Source organism: Macaca mulatta, chromosome 19 (assembly GCF_049350105.2).
Source record: "Macaca mulatta isolate MMU2019108-1 chromosome 19, T2T-MMU8v2.0, whole genome shotgun sequence".
NCBI classification, from domain to species: Eukaryota; Metazoa; Chordata; class Mammalia; order Primates; family Cercopithecidae; genus Macaca; species Macaca mulatta.
In genome coordinates this window covers 66,980,581-66,996,260 of record NC_133424.1, presented here as the reverse complement: position 1 = coordinate 66,996,260, position 15,680 = coordinate 66,980,581, and the positions used below count along the sequence as shown (strand labels likewise).

General features: G+C 48.7%; 1 protein-coding gene and 1 pseudogene across 3 annotated transcripts; both read right to left on the bottom strand.

Moving 5' to 3' along the window:
- Window positions 1–4,624: 4,624 nt before the first annotated feature.
- On the bottom strand, window positions 4,625–7,653 carry LOC692338 (leukocyte immunoglobulin-like receptor, subfamily A (with TM domain), member 6). Of its 3 annotated transcripts, XM_077975889.1 has the most exons (8): window positions 7,572–7,653; window positions 7,399–7,434; window positions 6,974–7,258; window positions 6,527–6,823; window positions 5,786–6,082; window positions 5,246–5,548; window positions 5,123–5,170; window positions 4,625–4,973 (listed from the first exon to the last, which is right to left on the bottom strand). In XM_077975889.1, exons 1-8 carry the CDS (start codon window positions 7,603–7,605, stop codon window positions 4,777–4,779), a joined length of 1,497 nt encoding a protein of 498 aa, XP_077832015.1. In that variant the 5' UTR covers window positions 7,606–7,653; the 3' UTR covers window positions 4,625–4,776.
- Window positions 14,729–15,680, bottom strand: MACMULV1R-PS1046 (vomeronasal 1 receptor macMulV1R-ps1046 pseudogene; annotated as a pseudogene).

Below are 15,680 nucleotides of genomic sequence, written 5' to 3'. Positions count from 1 at the left end.
CAACTATAGATGTGTGCATTTATTTCTGGGCTCTCTGTTCTGTTCCATTGGACTACATTTTTTTTTTTTAATGCCAGAATCATGTTGTTTTGATTACTATAGCTTTGTAGAATGTTTTGAGGTCGGGTAGTGTGATACCTACAGCTGTGTCCTTTTTGCTCAGAATTGCTTTGGCTATTTGGGGTATTTTTTGATTCCATATACATTTCAGAATTTTTTTTCTCTATTGCAGTGAAGAATGTCATTGGTATGTTGATAGGGATTGCAATGAATCTATAGATCACTTTGCATAGTATAGTCATTTTAAACAATATATATTCTTTCAATATATGAATAGGGAATATCTTTCTGGTTTTGGGTGTCCATTTCAATTTCTTTCTTCAGAGTTTTACAATTTTTATCACAGAGATTTTTCACCTCCTTGGTTTAATTTATTCCCAGGTAATTTTTGCTGGCTGTTGTAAATGGGATTGCTTTCCTGACTTCTTTTCAGCTAGACTATTATTGGTGTAGCTGAAAAAGCTGCTAATTTTTGTATGTTGATTTTGTATCCTGCAACGTTACTAAATTTGTCAGTTCTAAGAGTTTTCTGGTGGAGTCTTTAAGTTTTTGTAATGCAAATTTAAAGCGCAACGAGATACCATCTCATGCCAGTTAGAATGGCGATCACTGAAAAATCTGGAAACAACAGATGTTGGCCAGGATGCTGAGAAATAGGAATGCTTTTACACTGTTGGTGGGAGTGTAAATTAGTTCAACCATTGCGGAAGACAATGTGGCGATTTCTCAAGGATCTAGAACTAGAAACACCATTTGACCTAGCAATCCCATTACTGGGTATATACTCAAAGGATTATAAATCATTCTACTATGAAAACACATGCACACATATATTTACTGCAGCACTATTTATAGTAGCAAAGACTTGGAATCAATCCAAATGCCCATCCATGATAGACTGGGTGAAGAAAATGTGGCACATATACACCATGGAATACTATACAGTCATAAAAAATGATGAGTTCCTGTCCTTTGCAGAGACATGGATGAAGCTGGAAACCATCATCCTCAGCAAACTAACACAAGAACAGAAAACCAAGTACTGCCTGTTTTAACTTATAAGTGGGAGTTGAACAATGAGAACACATGGACACAGGGAGGGGAACATCACACACTGGGCCTGTTAGGGAGTAGGGGGAGAGGGGAGGGAGAGCATTAGGACAAATATGTAATGCATGCAGGTCTTAAAACCTAGATGATGGGTTGATAGGGGCAGCAAGCCACCATGGCACATGTAACCAATCTGCACGTTCAGCACATGTATCCCAGAACTTAAAGTAGAAAAAAAAATTATATCATCTGCAAACAGGACCCCTTTGACTTTCTTCTTTCCAATTTGGATGCCTTTTATTTCTTTCTCTTGCCTAATTGCTCTGGCTAGGACTTCAGTAGAGGTTGAATAATAGTGGTGAAAGTGGGCACCCTTGTCTTGGTCCAGTCCTTAGAGGAAAGACTTTCAGCTTTTCCCCACTCAGGATAAATGTCAGCTGTTTGTTTGTCATATGTGACCTTTATTGTGTTGATGTACATTCCTTCTGTATCCAGTGTGTCCAAAGTTTTTATTATGAAGGGATGTCGAATCTTATCAAATGCTTTTTAATGCATCTATTGTGATGATCATGTGATTTTGGTCTTTCATTCAGTTGATATGACGCATTACATGTACTGATTAGCATGTATTTAATCATGGGTTCAGTTCTGCAAGGAACTGATGAGCCACTTTCCACAGTGGCTGGACCATTTAATTTTCACACCTGCAATGTATGAGACTCCCAATTCCTCTGCATCATCAACAACACTTTTTACTTTCTGTTTTTGAAATATGACCATCCTAGTAGGTGTGAGGTGGTATCTCACTGTGGTTTGTTTGCATTTCTCTAATGACTAATGACACTGAAACATCTCTTCATGTGCTTGTTGTACACTGTACACCTTCTGTGCAGAAATACCTGTGTCGGCACTCTGACTATTTTCTAATTGGCCGTTTGTTGTTCTCGATGTTGTTGAAGATATTCTTTGTATATTCTGGTGGATAGAATAGATCCTTATTGCATATATAATTTGCAGTGTTTTTCCAGTTTTGTAGGCCATTTTTCACTCTGTTGATAGTGTCTTTTGGTGCACAAAAATGTTAAATTTTGGTAAAGTCTCATTGATTCATCTTTTTTCTCTTGTTGTTTATGCTGCTAGTGCTATATTTAAAAAGTGATTGTCAAGTCCAAGGCTGTGAAGATTTACCCCCATGTTTATAGTTTTAGCTGTAATTTCAATTCATTTTAACTTTGTGTTTAGTCTAAGGGTCCAGTTTCATCATTTTTCTTGTAAATATCCCATTTTCCTAACACCATGTGTGGAACGGGCCATTTTTTCCAGTTGAATGATATTGGCAGCCTTGATAAAAGTCAATTGATCATGTAGATAGATTTTTTTTCTTGTCTTTCCATTCTATTCCATGTACCTGTGTGTCTATTCTCATGCCAATACCAGATAGATCTCATTGTTGTAGCTTTTAATAAATTCTGAAATTGAGAAGAGTGAGATCTACAACTTTGTACTTTTTTAAAAAAAATTGCTATTCTATGTAATTTGCAATTCCACATGAATTTTCCATTTCTTAAAAAAAGGCACTGAATTTTTTTTTTTTTTTTTTTTTTTTTTGATGAAATCTTGCTCTGTTGCCCAGGCTGGAGTGAAATGGAGCAATCTCGTCTCACCACAACCTCTGCCTCCAGGTTCAAGCGATTCTCCTGCCTCAGCCTCCTGAGTAGCTGGGATTACAGGAGTGCACCACCACGCCTGGCTAATTTTTGTATTTTTAGTAGAGATGGGGTTTCACCATGTTGGCCAGGCTGGTCTCGAACTCCTGACCTCATGATCTGCCCGCCTTGGACTCCCAAAGTGCTCGGATTATAGGCGTGAGCCACTGCGCCCGGCCAGGCATTGAAATTTTAATGGGAGTTTCACAGATTCTGATGATTTCGTAAAAAATGCTGGCATCCATACAATATTAAACCTTCCCGTTTATGATCCTCAGATGACTTTTCACTTATTTAGGTCTTTGAAAATTTCTTTGACCAATATTTTAAATTGTCAGTGTATAAGTATTTCACTTTTTTTGGTTAAATGGATTTCTATGTGTATTTTTCTTTTTTTTTTTTTTTGAGACGGAGTCTCGCTCTGTCGCCCAGGCTGGAGTGCAGTGGCTGGATCTCAGCTCACTGCAAGCTCCGCTTCCCGGGTTTACGCCATTCTCCTGCCTCAGCCTCCCGAGTAGCTGGGACTACAGGTGCCCGCCACCTCGCCCGGCTAGTTTTTTGTATTTTTAGTAGAGACGGGGTTTCACCATGTTAGCCAGGATGGTCTCGATCTCCTGACCTTGTGATCCGCCCGTCTCGGCCTCCCAAAGTGCTGGGATTACAGGCTTGAGCCACCGCGCCCGGCCTCTATGTGTATTTTTCTTTTAGGTACTATTATGAGTTGAATTGTCCCCCAAAAAGATATGTTGAAATTCTCAACCTGATTACCTACAAACGTGAACATATTTGGAGAAGGGTCTTTGCAGACACGTTCAAGTTAAGAAGATGAGATCGTAATCAATTAGAATAAGCCCTCATCTTATTTGACTGATACTATTGTTTGAAGACGAGAAGATACCCAGAGAGAAGAATACCAGGTGAAGACAGAGACCCACAGGAGGAAGCCTTGTGAAGAGGGAGGTAGAAATTGGCATTATGCTGCCTCAAGCCAAGGAATGTCTGACCACCAGAAGGTAGGAAGAATCATTTAAGAATTCTTCCATAGAATCTGTTGATATTGTCATTTTGTATTGGATTTTGTTTGTATGTTTGTTTGTTTTTGATGGAGTCTTGCTCTGTCACCCAGGCTGAAGTCCAGTGGCACAATCTCAGCTTATTGCAACCTCCACCTCCTGGGTTCAAGTGATTCTCCTGCCTCGGCCTCCCGAGTAGCTGGGACTACAGGCAAGTGCCACCACACTCGGCTAATTTTTGTATTTTTGGTAGAGATGGAGTTTCACCATGTTGGCCAGGCTGGTCTCAAACTCCTGACTTCAGGTGACCCACCTACCTTGGCCTCCCAAAGTGCTGGGATTACAGGCATGAGCCACCGCGCCCGGTCTAAAAAATGTGTTTTTCAGAATTAGCACACCTTTGGGTTGTGACTTAAAATGCCAGTGTGATGATTCCAAGTGGTGATATTTCAGGAGAAACTACACAGATAGCATCTGATAAGGAGGGAAGCGCTTGTAGGGTCCACACAGGAGGTGAGGGCATCATGGTGCATTTATCTTTTCCTGGTTGGAATCTGATCTTCTCCCATTGAATTAGCTCCTAAACCAGGTGTGGAACTCTGAATGGAAGACATGAAGACCCAATAACGTACACCAGGAAGTGTCGCAATGAGAAATGAAGAGGACTGTGTGACATGCCATGGACCAGAGCACGCAGGTGTGCAGAGGTGTGGACCCAAGACTGCCCTGTGGGATGTAGCCTCATGTCTAAGGATGGGAAAAGAAGCAGATCCAACCAAGGAAAGTCAACATTAATGGAGAGGAAAGGTGTCACATTTTAATGGTTCTCCATGGATTACCCCAGAAAATGTCCCTGCACTCAAACATTGGTTCCTTCCTCTAGAAACGACCAGCAGACAGTCCAGATAGCATTGCCCTAGATTTTCTTCCAGAATCTCCTGGGATCATCAGATCTGTTCCTGAGGCTTCACGACTCCGAAAGGTCCATTATCCTCTCTGTTGTTCACCTCCCGGCTGCATCTTGGGAAGCTTCTCCAGCTATGCCGAGCCTCAAATAACAGAATCCCGAGGACCACCAGGATCAAGCCAGCCACGCCCATGCGGATGAGATTCTCCACTGTGTAATCCTGGGGGTGCGAGGCTGGGGATGGTGGGCAAAGAAGTCACAGAGGTCAAGGTGGATCAGAATCAGCCTAGGATCCCCGGATGTCCACCCAGGTCACCCACCTCCCCTTCACAGGACCCAATACTCTGTGCCAGCCCCATAACTGAGAGCATCTCCTCACACATCAGTCTCAGAGTCAGACTCGTTTTGTGATGCGCTGAGCGTATCAGCAGCTCCTGAGAACCAAAACAGAGGGAAAGAGGCTTAAGCTGAGCCTTTGAGCTCAGAGAGGACAGGGTCAGGGCCCTCACCTGAGACCACGAGCTCCAGTGGGTCACTGGGGGGAGACAGCAGATGGGGGTTGGAGCTGCGTGAGCCGTAGCACCTGTAGGTTCCCGCGTGGGCTGAGGTCACAGGACTCATGGGGAATTCAGCCTGGTGCATAGGAGCTTCGTGCTTTGATCTCTGATGCAGCGGGGGATGCGCTGCCCCCTCCTTGGTCAGAAGGAAAGTGTCCATCCACTCTTGTGATTGGCACAGCAGGGTCACCTTCTCTCCTGAGACCATCGTGGGCCACAACTGCACCGAGAGGGAGGGTCTGGCACGGATCTGTCCTGGAGAGAAGACAGATGGATGAGGGGCTGCCCCACCTTGTTCTGAGCTGACACCTCCCCAGGCCTCTCTCTGGGACCCTCAGTCTCTGTCTCTGTTTTTCTGAGTGTCCCCCTCCCCCCCATCCCCTGTCTCTATCTATCTCTCCTTCCCCTCCATTCCGGCCATCACCACCTGGGCTCCCCCAGCAGGGCCTGTGCAGAGCCTGGATCCCTGATTGAACCCGCTGGGCTCCTCACCTGAGATCAGGATGTCCAGGGGGTCACTGGGGGCTGACCACTCGGAGGAGAGGTTGTGTGCACCGTAGCATCTGTACTGGCCCCCGTGGGAGCCCCTCACAGGGCCCAGGGTGAAGTTGGCCTGGGAGAGCCCGGCCTGGGGCTGCTGACCAGGGCGCTGGAGAAAGGTACGTTGCCCCACCTTGTGCAGAGTGAATCTGTCATAGTCCACATCAGAGCGACACTGGAGGGTCAGATTCTCTCCAGGGGCCATGACAGGGCCCTGCAGCATCAGGAGGGAGGGCTTCCTAGACACGCCTGGAGGGAAAGAGGAGCCGGGACTCAGAGAGCTGGTTCCTCCCACGCCTGTTCCTTCTCCCGTCCTGGCCCTGCAGGTCTCACTGTCTCTCACTCTGAGTCTCTGACCCCAGGGCCTCCTTCTCACCCGGGGCTGCCTTGGAGTCATTTCCGAGGAGTGGGGTCTCCCTAGCCCTGGCCCCTGTGCCTGATCTTTCCTCCTCTCCCTGAGAGCCGGGACCTCACAGCAAACACACCGGTGCCTTCCTGAGTCCTCCCCTTCCAGGTGAGGGTGGCCGAGGCCTCCTCCTCCCATGTCAGAGCCTCCCCATGGGGTCTCCCTCACGCCTGCAGCCCGTCCGTCCACACATCACTCTGGGTCCTTTCCAGAGTCAGTCACCAGCCAGACTCCCCAAGCCTGTCAGCTGCCCCGAAAGTGGATTAGAGAAGGCCGTGGTCCCTCACCTGAGGCCAGAATCTCCAGGGGGTCACTGAGGTGGGACCACACCTGGGAGGTGTTCCTGTAGTATCCATAGCATCTGAACATCCACCTGTGGCTGGGGGTCATGGGGCCCACAGGGAACAGGGCCTGGTACCACCCACTGTGGAGCTGCCGTGAGTTTAGGGTCCAGGGGAGCCTGTGTTCTTCCTCAATCAGAACAAAATGCTGATATCCCTGCTGTGAGCCACATCGGAGGGTCACGTTCCCTCCTGAGGCCACCACAGGGCTGGGCAGGGCTGAGAGGGTGGGTTTGCTGTAGACTCCTAGGAGAGAAGGAGGCACCGTGTTTAATGGGCTCCCACCTCCCACATCATCCCCAGGGCTGGGTTGTGAGAGGGAAACGCCCCTGAGAGCCGACCCCCCTTCCTGAGGGCAGAGCCTGGGGCTGGGACCCCTGAGTGTCCTCTCACCTGTCACCACCAGCTCCAGGGGGTCACTGTGCTCTGACCAGCCTGCATGGCTGAGATAGTAACAGTGGTATCTCCTTGCATGGTGCTCTGTCATGGATGGGATGGAGAATCTGGCCTTGTTCCTTGTCTCCAGTGGGTTCATTCTGTCCCAGGGTTCTGTGCTTCCCTCTTTATGCAGACGGTACTCCTGGGCCTCCAGGGTCCCCCGACACCAGATGGTCACGGGGCTCCCCTGGATGATCACAGAGCCAGGCTCAGCCCAGAGGGTGGGTTTGGGGAGGGGCCCTGGAAGGAAATCAAAGCCTGGATCCCAGGACCTTCCCCACCCGTCAGATCATCCCAGCTCCCTGCCCAGATCTGCTGTCTCCATCCCCAGCTGTCCAGGGTGAGGAGGAGGGACCTGGAAGAGCTGGGGACAGACTCACCTGCCTGCACATGGGTCCTGGGGCCCAGACTCACCCCTGGAAGAGAGTTCCCTGTGAGAGATTTGCCCCTGAAGCCTGAGCAGGTCCTCCCCTGCCTGGGAGCTGCCTAAAGCCCTGGGATCTCTTGATAGGCCAGGGCCTGTGGGATTTCCTCTCTCCTCTTCAAATCTCACCAAAGCAGAGCAAGGCTGTGAGGGTGGGGGTCATGGCGTCTCCTCTGTCTCCTTTCAACTTTGCAGATGGATGAGACCTCGGTGCTGGCAGGACAGAGACACACACAGGGTGTGGCCCCTCAGAGGCTGGGTCCTTCTTATCGGGGGGGTTGTCTCATCCTCAGCCCACAGGAACAGAAACTGCCCTCCCCCGGAGCCTGGCTCTCATTTCCCCAGGGCTGAGGTGGGGGCGGGCACCAGGCTCTCTGCAGACATTTCAGACAGAAATGGGGTCTCCCCGTCCCTGGGCCACCGTCTGCCTGATTTATCTTTACCTCACTGAGGGCCGGGACACAGCAGCAAATAGACCCGGTGACTTCCCCAGTCAGCCCCTTTCAGGCGAGGGCGACCGTGGGCTCCTCTTCCCTCTCAGAGCCTCCCCATGGGGTCTGCCTCCCTCCTCCAGCCCGTCCATCGGCTCAGCGTCGCGGGGTCCTTACCATGGCAGTCGTCTCTCCAGCCCTGGAGATGCTTCAGGGAAGATGCAGGTCCATGCTGCAGGCAGACCCAGGTCCGCAGAGACGCACCTGACACCGGGCTGTGCAGCCCAGGCTGAGCTGCGTGTGGCAGTGAGAACACAGGAGAAACGCAGGGAATAAAGATAATAAAACGTATGTTTTTCTGTCCCTGGAGTGTGTGTTTCTTTTCTCCCAAACAGTCCCTTTCTTTTCCCTTCAAGAACAATCCCTTCCTTTCTACCAAACTTCCCTTCTCTCTTTTTTTTTCCTTCCCTCCTTTCTTCCCTCCTTCCCTCCTTCCTTCCTTCCTTCCCTCCTTCCTTCCTCCCTTCCCTCCTTCCTTCCTTCCCTCCTTCCTTCTTTCCTTCCCTCCTTCCTTCCTTCCCTCCTTCCTTCTTTCCTTCCCTCCTTCCTTCCTTCCCTCCTTCCTTCCTTCCCTCCTTCCTTCCCTCCTTCCCTCCTTCCTTCCCTCCTTCCCTCCTTCCTTCCTTCCTTCCTTCCTTCCCTCCTTCCTTCCATCCCTCCTTCCTTCCTTCCCTCCTTCCTTCCCTCCTTCCCTCCTTCCTTCCCTCCTTCCCTCCTTCCTTCCCTCCTTCCCTCCTTCCTTCCTTCCTTCCTTCCCTCCTTCCTTCCCTCCTTCCTTCCTTCCCTCTTTCCTTCCCTCCTTCCCTCCTTCCTTCCTTCCTTCCCTCCTTCCTTCCTTCCTCCCCTCTTTCCTTCCTTCCCTCTTTCCTTCCTTCCCTCCTTCCTTCCTTCTTCCTCTTCCTCTCTCCCTCCCTCTCTCCCTCCTCCCTCCCTCCCTCCTTCCCTCCTTCTTTCCTTCCTTTCTTTTTGCAGCAGCCTCCACCCCCACCCATCCCTGAGAACAAACCTCTAAGTCATTCCTGCCTCCTCAGTGCCCCTCACTTCCTGGGCCATCCTCTGTGCCTTAATCCACGTTTGAGGTTTTTGGAGCAATTACATTAGGTTTAAGCTCTGATTTCGGACGCTGGGTTGGGAGATGACTTTTATTTAGTTCCTGATTATCATCCCCTGCCTGTGTGACCTTGGGCAGTAATATCCCATCCTTGAGCCTCAGTTTCCTCGTTTGGAGCCTGTTGTCATGAACCCCACTCATCACAGTGGCCGTGGAGGGCAGCGGTGCCCAGGACAAGGGAGTGGCTCAGTCTCAGCCATGGTGAATTTCCAGACGAGTTAAGACAGGAGGGTTAGGACGGGAGAGGATCCTGATGTTGGGCTCCACCGTGGAGCATTGATGCTGCCATCAAGAGCCCACATTGGCTTTGAACACCGAGAAACCTACGTACGATATTTCCGAATCATGTAGTCACGGTCTTACGTAGAAAAAGTTAAATAACAAATTCCTGAAATAGACAGGGTGCCGTAAGACAGATCATCGACCAGAGCTGAGGGACCACTGATGCCTGGGACCACCCAGGGCGCATTAGCGGGGGAGATTTCCACCTCTGTGTGGCACAGAAGAGGAACCCCAGGTCCTCACAGGCACAAAGGAGTCAGGGCTCTGGGTGAGGCTGGAAACTGTGGTTCCTCCTCCCCTGTGTGCGGGGACAGGCGCTGGAATATCTCTGCTCATTGACCTGGGTCCAGGGTCCACACTGGATCATCTCCCTTTTTTGTGTGAAACAGATTCACTGTAACATGGTCAGATATGGGCGTCTGTCCCACGTGTGAGTGTGAGGTTCACACTAGACCCTCCCGTGCTGGGCAAGACCCTAAGCAGATGATATATTTGGAGAAGTAGAGGTCATGCAGCAGGGACAGCTGGAACAATCCTCTTTTTCAGTCTGACTCCCAGGAGAGCACTAAGAACTACCTTGCATGGACAGTTAGGTGTGTAAGAAATGAACCATTCAACAAACACGGACAGCAAAGAGTAACCCCCGTAATGATGAGAAGCACCACCAACGGCAACCTATTGACTCATTAAGGTTTATTATGTATTTTCAGATAGCTAGAAAAGAGGATTTTGAATGTTTTCAACACAAAGAAACGATAAATGTTTGAAATGGTGGATATGTTAATTACCCTTATATAACCATTACATTATATACACGTGTTGCAATATCAACTCTATACCCTACAAATATATACGATTATTGTGTGTCAATTAAAAGTTATAATAAAAAGACACACTTCATCCCAGCACTCTGGGAGGCCAAGGCAAGCGGATCACTTGAGTCCAGGAGTTCTAGCTATTTGAAAATATACAATAAACTCAAAACCACGATGAAATACCATCTCATGCCAGTTAGAATGACCATCATTAAAAAGTCAGGAAACAACAGGTGCTGGAGAGGATGTGGAGAAATAGGAACACTTTTACACTGTTAGTGGGAGTCTAAATTAGTTCAACCATTGTGGAAGACAGTGTGGCGATTCCTTAAGGATCTAGAACTAGAAATACCATTTGACCCAGCCATCCCATTCCTGGGTATATACCCAAAGGATTATAAATCATGCTGCTATAAAGATACATGCACACATACGTTTACTGTGGCACTATTCACAATAGCAAAGACTTGGAACCAACCCAAATGTCCATCAATGACAGACTAGATTAGGAAAATGTGGCACATACACACCATGGAATACTATGCAGCCATAAAAAAGGATAAGTTTATGTCCTTTGCAGGGACATGGATGAAGTTGGAAACCATAATTCTCAGCAAACTATCGCAAGGACAGGAAACCAAACACTGCATGTTCTCACTAATATGTGGGAGGTGAATCATGAGAACACATGGACACAGGGTGGAGAACATCACACACCGGGGCCTGTCGGGGGTGGGGGGCTGGGGGAGAGAGAGTATTAGGAGAAATACCTAATGTAAATCATGAGTTGATGGGTGCAGCAAACCAACATGGCACATGCATACCTATGTAACAAACCTGCACGTTCTACACATGTAACCTAGAACTTAAAGTCTAATAAAAAATAAAATTAAAAAAAGAAAATATACAATAAGTTATTGTTAATTATAGTCACCTTACAGTGCTATAGGATACAAGAACTTATTTCCTCCATCTAGCTGTAACTCTGTATCCTTTAACCAGCCTTTCCCTGCCCCTCTCCCCACCGTTCCCAGCCTCTAGTTACCACAACTCTGCTCTCTGCTTCTTAGATCGACTGTTTTAACTCCCCCAGATGAGTAAGAACATGCTATGTCTTTCTATGCTTGGCTTGTCTCACTTAATAGAATGGTCCTCCAGGCTCATCCACGTTGCCACAAAGGACAGGATTTCATTGTTTTAAATGACTGGATAATATTCCATTGTGTAGATGTCCCACATTTTCCTTGTCCACTCATCTGTACATGGACACTTAGGTTGTTTCCAAATCTTGGTTATTGTGAATAGTGCTGCAATAAACACAGGGGTGAAGCTATCCTTTCAATATACTGACTTCCTTTCCTTTTGCTCTATACCCAGAACTGGGATGGCTGGGTCGTAGGGTGGTTCTCTTTTTAGTTTTACGAGGAACCTACGTACTGTTTCCTGTAATGACCACACTCCTTCTCGTTCCCTTCAACAGTGCACGAGAGTCCCCTTTTCTCTGTGTCCTAGCCACCACTGGTTATTTTTTGTCTTTTTGATAACGGCCATTCTAAGCGGTGATAAGGAAGTGCTGGGAAGGGAAGGGTGGAGTCCCTTTAAATCATACAGAAGGGGGAAGGGAAGTGCTGGTCAGAGGAGGGAGTGGTCCCTGACTAAGGCTCCACCCTCACAGACCTAGGTGAGGATGAGCATTTCCTGCCCAAATGTTGCATTTCCCAAGACCACCCTGGGCTGCCACGCCCCCATCCTGTGCCTAGAAAACCCACCGAGACCCTAGCACGCAGACACACAGACGGCTGCACGTTGACAGGAGTACCTCGGTGGAGGAACACATGGGTGGCTGGATGTGGAGAGGAAGGCGCTGGCAGGCACCGGCACACCATCAGGCCACTGACAGGAGTTTGGCCAGGGCAGTGGGAGGAGAGCCAGGGCAGTGGGAGGGGAGCCAGGGCAGTGGGAGGGGAGCCTGGGCAGTGGGAGGAGAGCCAGGGCAGTGGGAGGGGAGCCAGGGCAGTGGGAGGGGAGCCAGGGCAGTGGGAGGGGAGCCAGGGCAGTGGGAGGGGAGCCTGGGCAGTGGGAGGGGAGCCTGGGCAGTGGGAGGGGAGCCTGGGCAGTGGGAGGGGAGCCAGGGCAGTGGGAGGAGAGCCAGGGCAGTGGGAGGGGAGCCAGGGCAGTGGGAGGGGAGCCTGGGCAGTGGGAGGGGAGCCTGGGCAGTGGGAGGGGAGCCAGGGCAGTGGGAGGGGAGCCTGGGCAGTGGGAGGAGAGCCAGGGCAGTGGGAGGGGAGCCTGGGCAGTGGGAGGGGAGCCTGGGCAGTGGGAGGGGAGCCTGGGCAGTGGGAGGGGAGCCTGGGCTGCTGAACAGCCTGACTCCAGGGAAAACCATCTCCCTGCTGGCTCCCCCATCTGCTGAGAGCTTCTACCGCTCAGGAAAACCTTGCACTCGTTCTCCGAGCCCACATGTGATCTGATTCCGGTACACCAAGGCAAGCAGCCTGGGATACAGAAAGCCCTCTGTGCTTGCGATACTGACTGAGCCGATTAACACAAGCTGTCTGCGGACGGCTGAACTGAAAGAGCACACGGTAACACTCGCCCACTGGGGCTTCAGGAGCTGCGAACACTCACCCCTAGACACTGCCGTGGGGTCAGAGCCTCACAGCCTGCCCTTCTGTGTGCTCCCCTGGAGGTTTGAGCAGCAGGTACTGAAGGAGCCAGTTACACTCCCATTGCATGCCCTGTGAGGGGGACAAGGGACACAAGTTAAACCAGATGAGAGGCTCTGGCCCCCTAGTCGTTCGCAGGGCAATTTTCTGACCTAATCTGAGTAGGGAAACGCTTCTGACCCTATAAGTGGGGTGGAGACACCAACACGTCCCAGCCCATGGTTGACTTGGGGCTCTCTTGACGTGGGTAAGTGTGTGCTCAAGTGCACGTGCCTCTGTGAGTGTGTGCAAATGTATGCATGTGTGAGTGTGTGTATGCGTGTAGATTACTGTGTGCATGTGTGTGCATGTGTTTGTAGGTGTGATAAGTGGAGTCAGGTCTCTGCCTTCACCCAGCCACACTTTTCCCAGTCATCTCCCTCATTTATCTCAGACACACACACTCCTTCAGAAAACACTGGCACCCGTCAGGAAGCTGCTCTGCCACCCGGGCCATAGAGTCCAGCGGATCTGATGGTGCTTAAAGTGTCGACAGCAGTTAGAGATCCTGGATGGTCCCTTTGGCAGAAACCTATAGGTGGATTGCAGCAGAGGCCCTTAGGATTTTGTAGCAAACCTCTATCATCCTTCAGAGATAACTAGTCTCTTTGGAAAAGCAGCTTTTCATCTGTTACTGAGCCTTGGTAGAAAGTGAACGCTTAAGCATGGGTCACCAAGTTACCATGCAACAAGAAATGGGTGTTAACTGACCCACCAAACCATGAACTTGGATGTGCACAGTGACACTCAATTATCAGCTGTATCAGGTACTGTGAGAGCTTACCTGACTTTTGATTCTTATGAGGGTGCTTTATTCACGTAGATAGCTGCTACACTGGTGTCTGTGTATGTGTGTGGTGGGGTGGGGAATAAAAACATTCTTTTTAATGTATTCATTTATTTTTTGAGACAGGGTCTCGTTCTGTCACCCGGGTTGGAGTGCAGTGCCATGATCTCAGCTCACTGCAAGCTCCACCTCCCAGGTTCAAGTGATTCTCCCTCCTCAGCCTCCTAAGGCATGCACCACTATGCCTGGCTAATTTTTTGTGTTTTTAGTAGAGATGGGGTTTCCCCATGTTGACCAGGCTGGTCTTGAAGTACTAGCCTTAAGTGCTCTGCCCACCTCAGCCTTCCAAAGGGTTGGGATTACAGGCATAAGCCACCTGTTACATTTCTACCCCACCTGTTGTTTAGCCATTCATCCATCCATGGATATTTGGGCAGTTTCCACTTTTAATTATTGTAAATAATGATGATATGAACATGTGTCTGTGAATATCACTTCAAGTCCATGCTTTGATTTCCTTTTTATACATACCCGGAAATTAAATCGAAGATCATATGGTAATTCTATGCTTCAATTTTTCAGAAGCCATTATACATTTGGGAAATTATTTACAGCCTGTTCATTGTTTGGTAGTTTAATAAGCAATATGGGCCGGGCACAGTGGCTCATGCCTATAATCCCAGCACTTTGGGAGGCCGAGGCAGGCGGATCTCCTGAGGTCAGGAGTTCAAGACCAGCTTGGCCAACATGGTGAAACCCCATCTCTACTAAAAATACAAAAATTAGCCAGGCGTGGTGGTGTGTACCTGTAATCCCAGCTACTCGGGAGGCTGAGGCAGGAGAATCGCTTGAACCCGGCAGTCAGAGGTTGCAGTGAGCTGAGATCACGCCACTGCACCCCAGCCTGGGCAACAAGAGAGAGACTTGGTCTCAAAAAAATAAAAATAAAAATAAAGCACATGAAGCCACTGTTATTATTATTTTTATTCAGTAATGAATCCCAAAGTCCTGTCACGCTGACTGGCATAATGCAAGAGGCTACATATATTGAGAAAGAAAGTGATTAAATAAATGATGCAATGTTGTAGAGGAAACTTAGAGCCCAGATACCATATCTGGAGCCTTTGTCTTCCTCGTCCAGTAGGCAAAGCAGAACTGTGAGACTCGAGTGTCCGTGACAATGAACACAAAGGGGCTGAATGTCGGGAATCCTCCAGATAGCAGGAAAGAGATGCTCCTTAGCCAATGGCTTGAGTTCTGAATCTGGGTTATCAAATATGATAAAATAGAAATGAGAGCATGAAAGGAGACAAACATACTCACCCAGATCAGAATAACGTATGTGGCTCTAGTTTCATGAGAAGTTCTGGGGAAGAGGCTGTGGCTGCGAATATGCTGGACTCCGCTTATACTGATACAGAACAAAAATCACAGAGCAGCTGGTCCAGACCATGAAGGCCAAAGACTACCATCCGTGAAAGAGAAAATGACTGCAATTCCTGAGAATATAAATGTCCTTGAAGTGGGTGTGAAACAGTACCTCTATATATTTTTCATACTTATGTTTTTGCTATTTGTTGGGACAGTTACATACTTTGCAATATTGATGTTTAATACAAGATGCAAGATCCATCAGATAAAACAGCTGAAAACAATAAACTCTGGGGATCTAATTAGGAGTTCCACCTTCCCAGAGATACTGGGATGAAGCTTCATGGTCTGGAAGCCACTGAGGAGGCAGGTGGTGCTGAGGGAAACCCCTCTGGCCACTCTGTGTAGATAGAAGACAAGTTTACATCCAGCCTCATCCAGGAAGGATTTCAATCCAAAAGCCGCCATGGTCTGAGGGATCCCCTTTGGAGAAAAGAACCAGGTTGTTTGCTAAGACCAGCTGGGTAAGAATCAGGTCTCTGGGTCTCACTATCGGTGCAGTGATACAAGTAAAACTAAAAAAGTAAAAGACTAAAGAATTTCCAAGGATTCCAGCAGCAGTCTGAATGAGAAAGGCAATACCCCGATTTACGTTAACAGAGACCAATCCATCCAT

Bases quoted from the DNA above. Each gene is read 5' to 3' on its own strand.
- LOC692338 (XM_077975889.1), bottom strand. From the start codon at position 7,605: ATGACCCCCACCCTCACAGCCTTGCTCTGCTTTG. The intron at 7,259-7,398 runs GTGAGTCTGTCC...ATTTCCTTCCAG, and splicing joins CAGGACCCATGTGCAGGCAG to GGCCCCTCCCCAAACCCACC. The intron at 6,824-6,973 runs GTGAGAGGACAC...CTCTCCTAGGAG, and splicing joins CCTGGAGCTGGTGGTGACAG to TCTACAGCAAACCCACCCTC.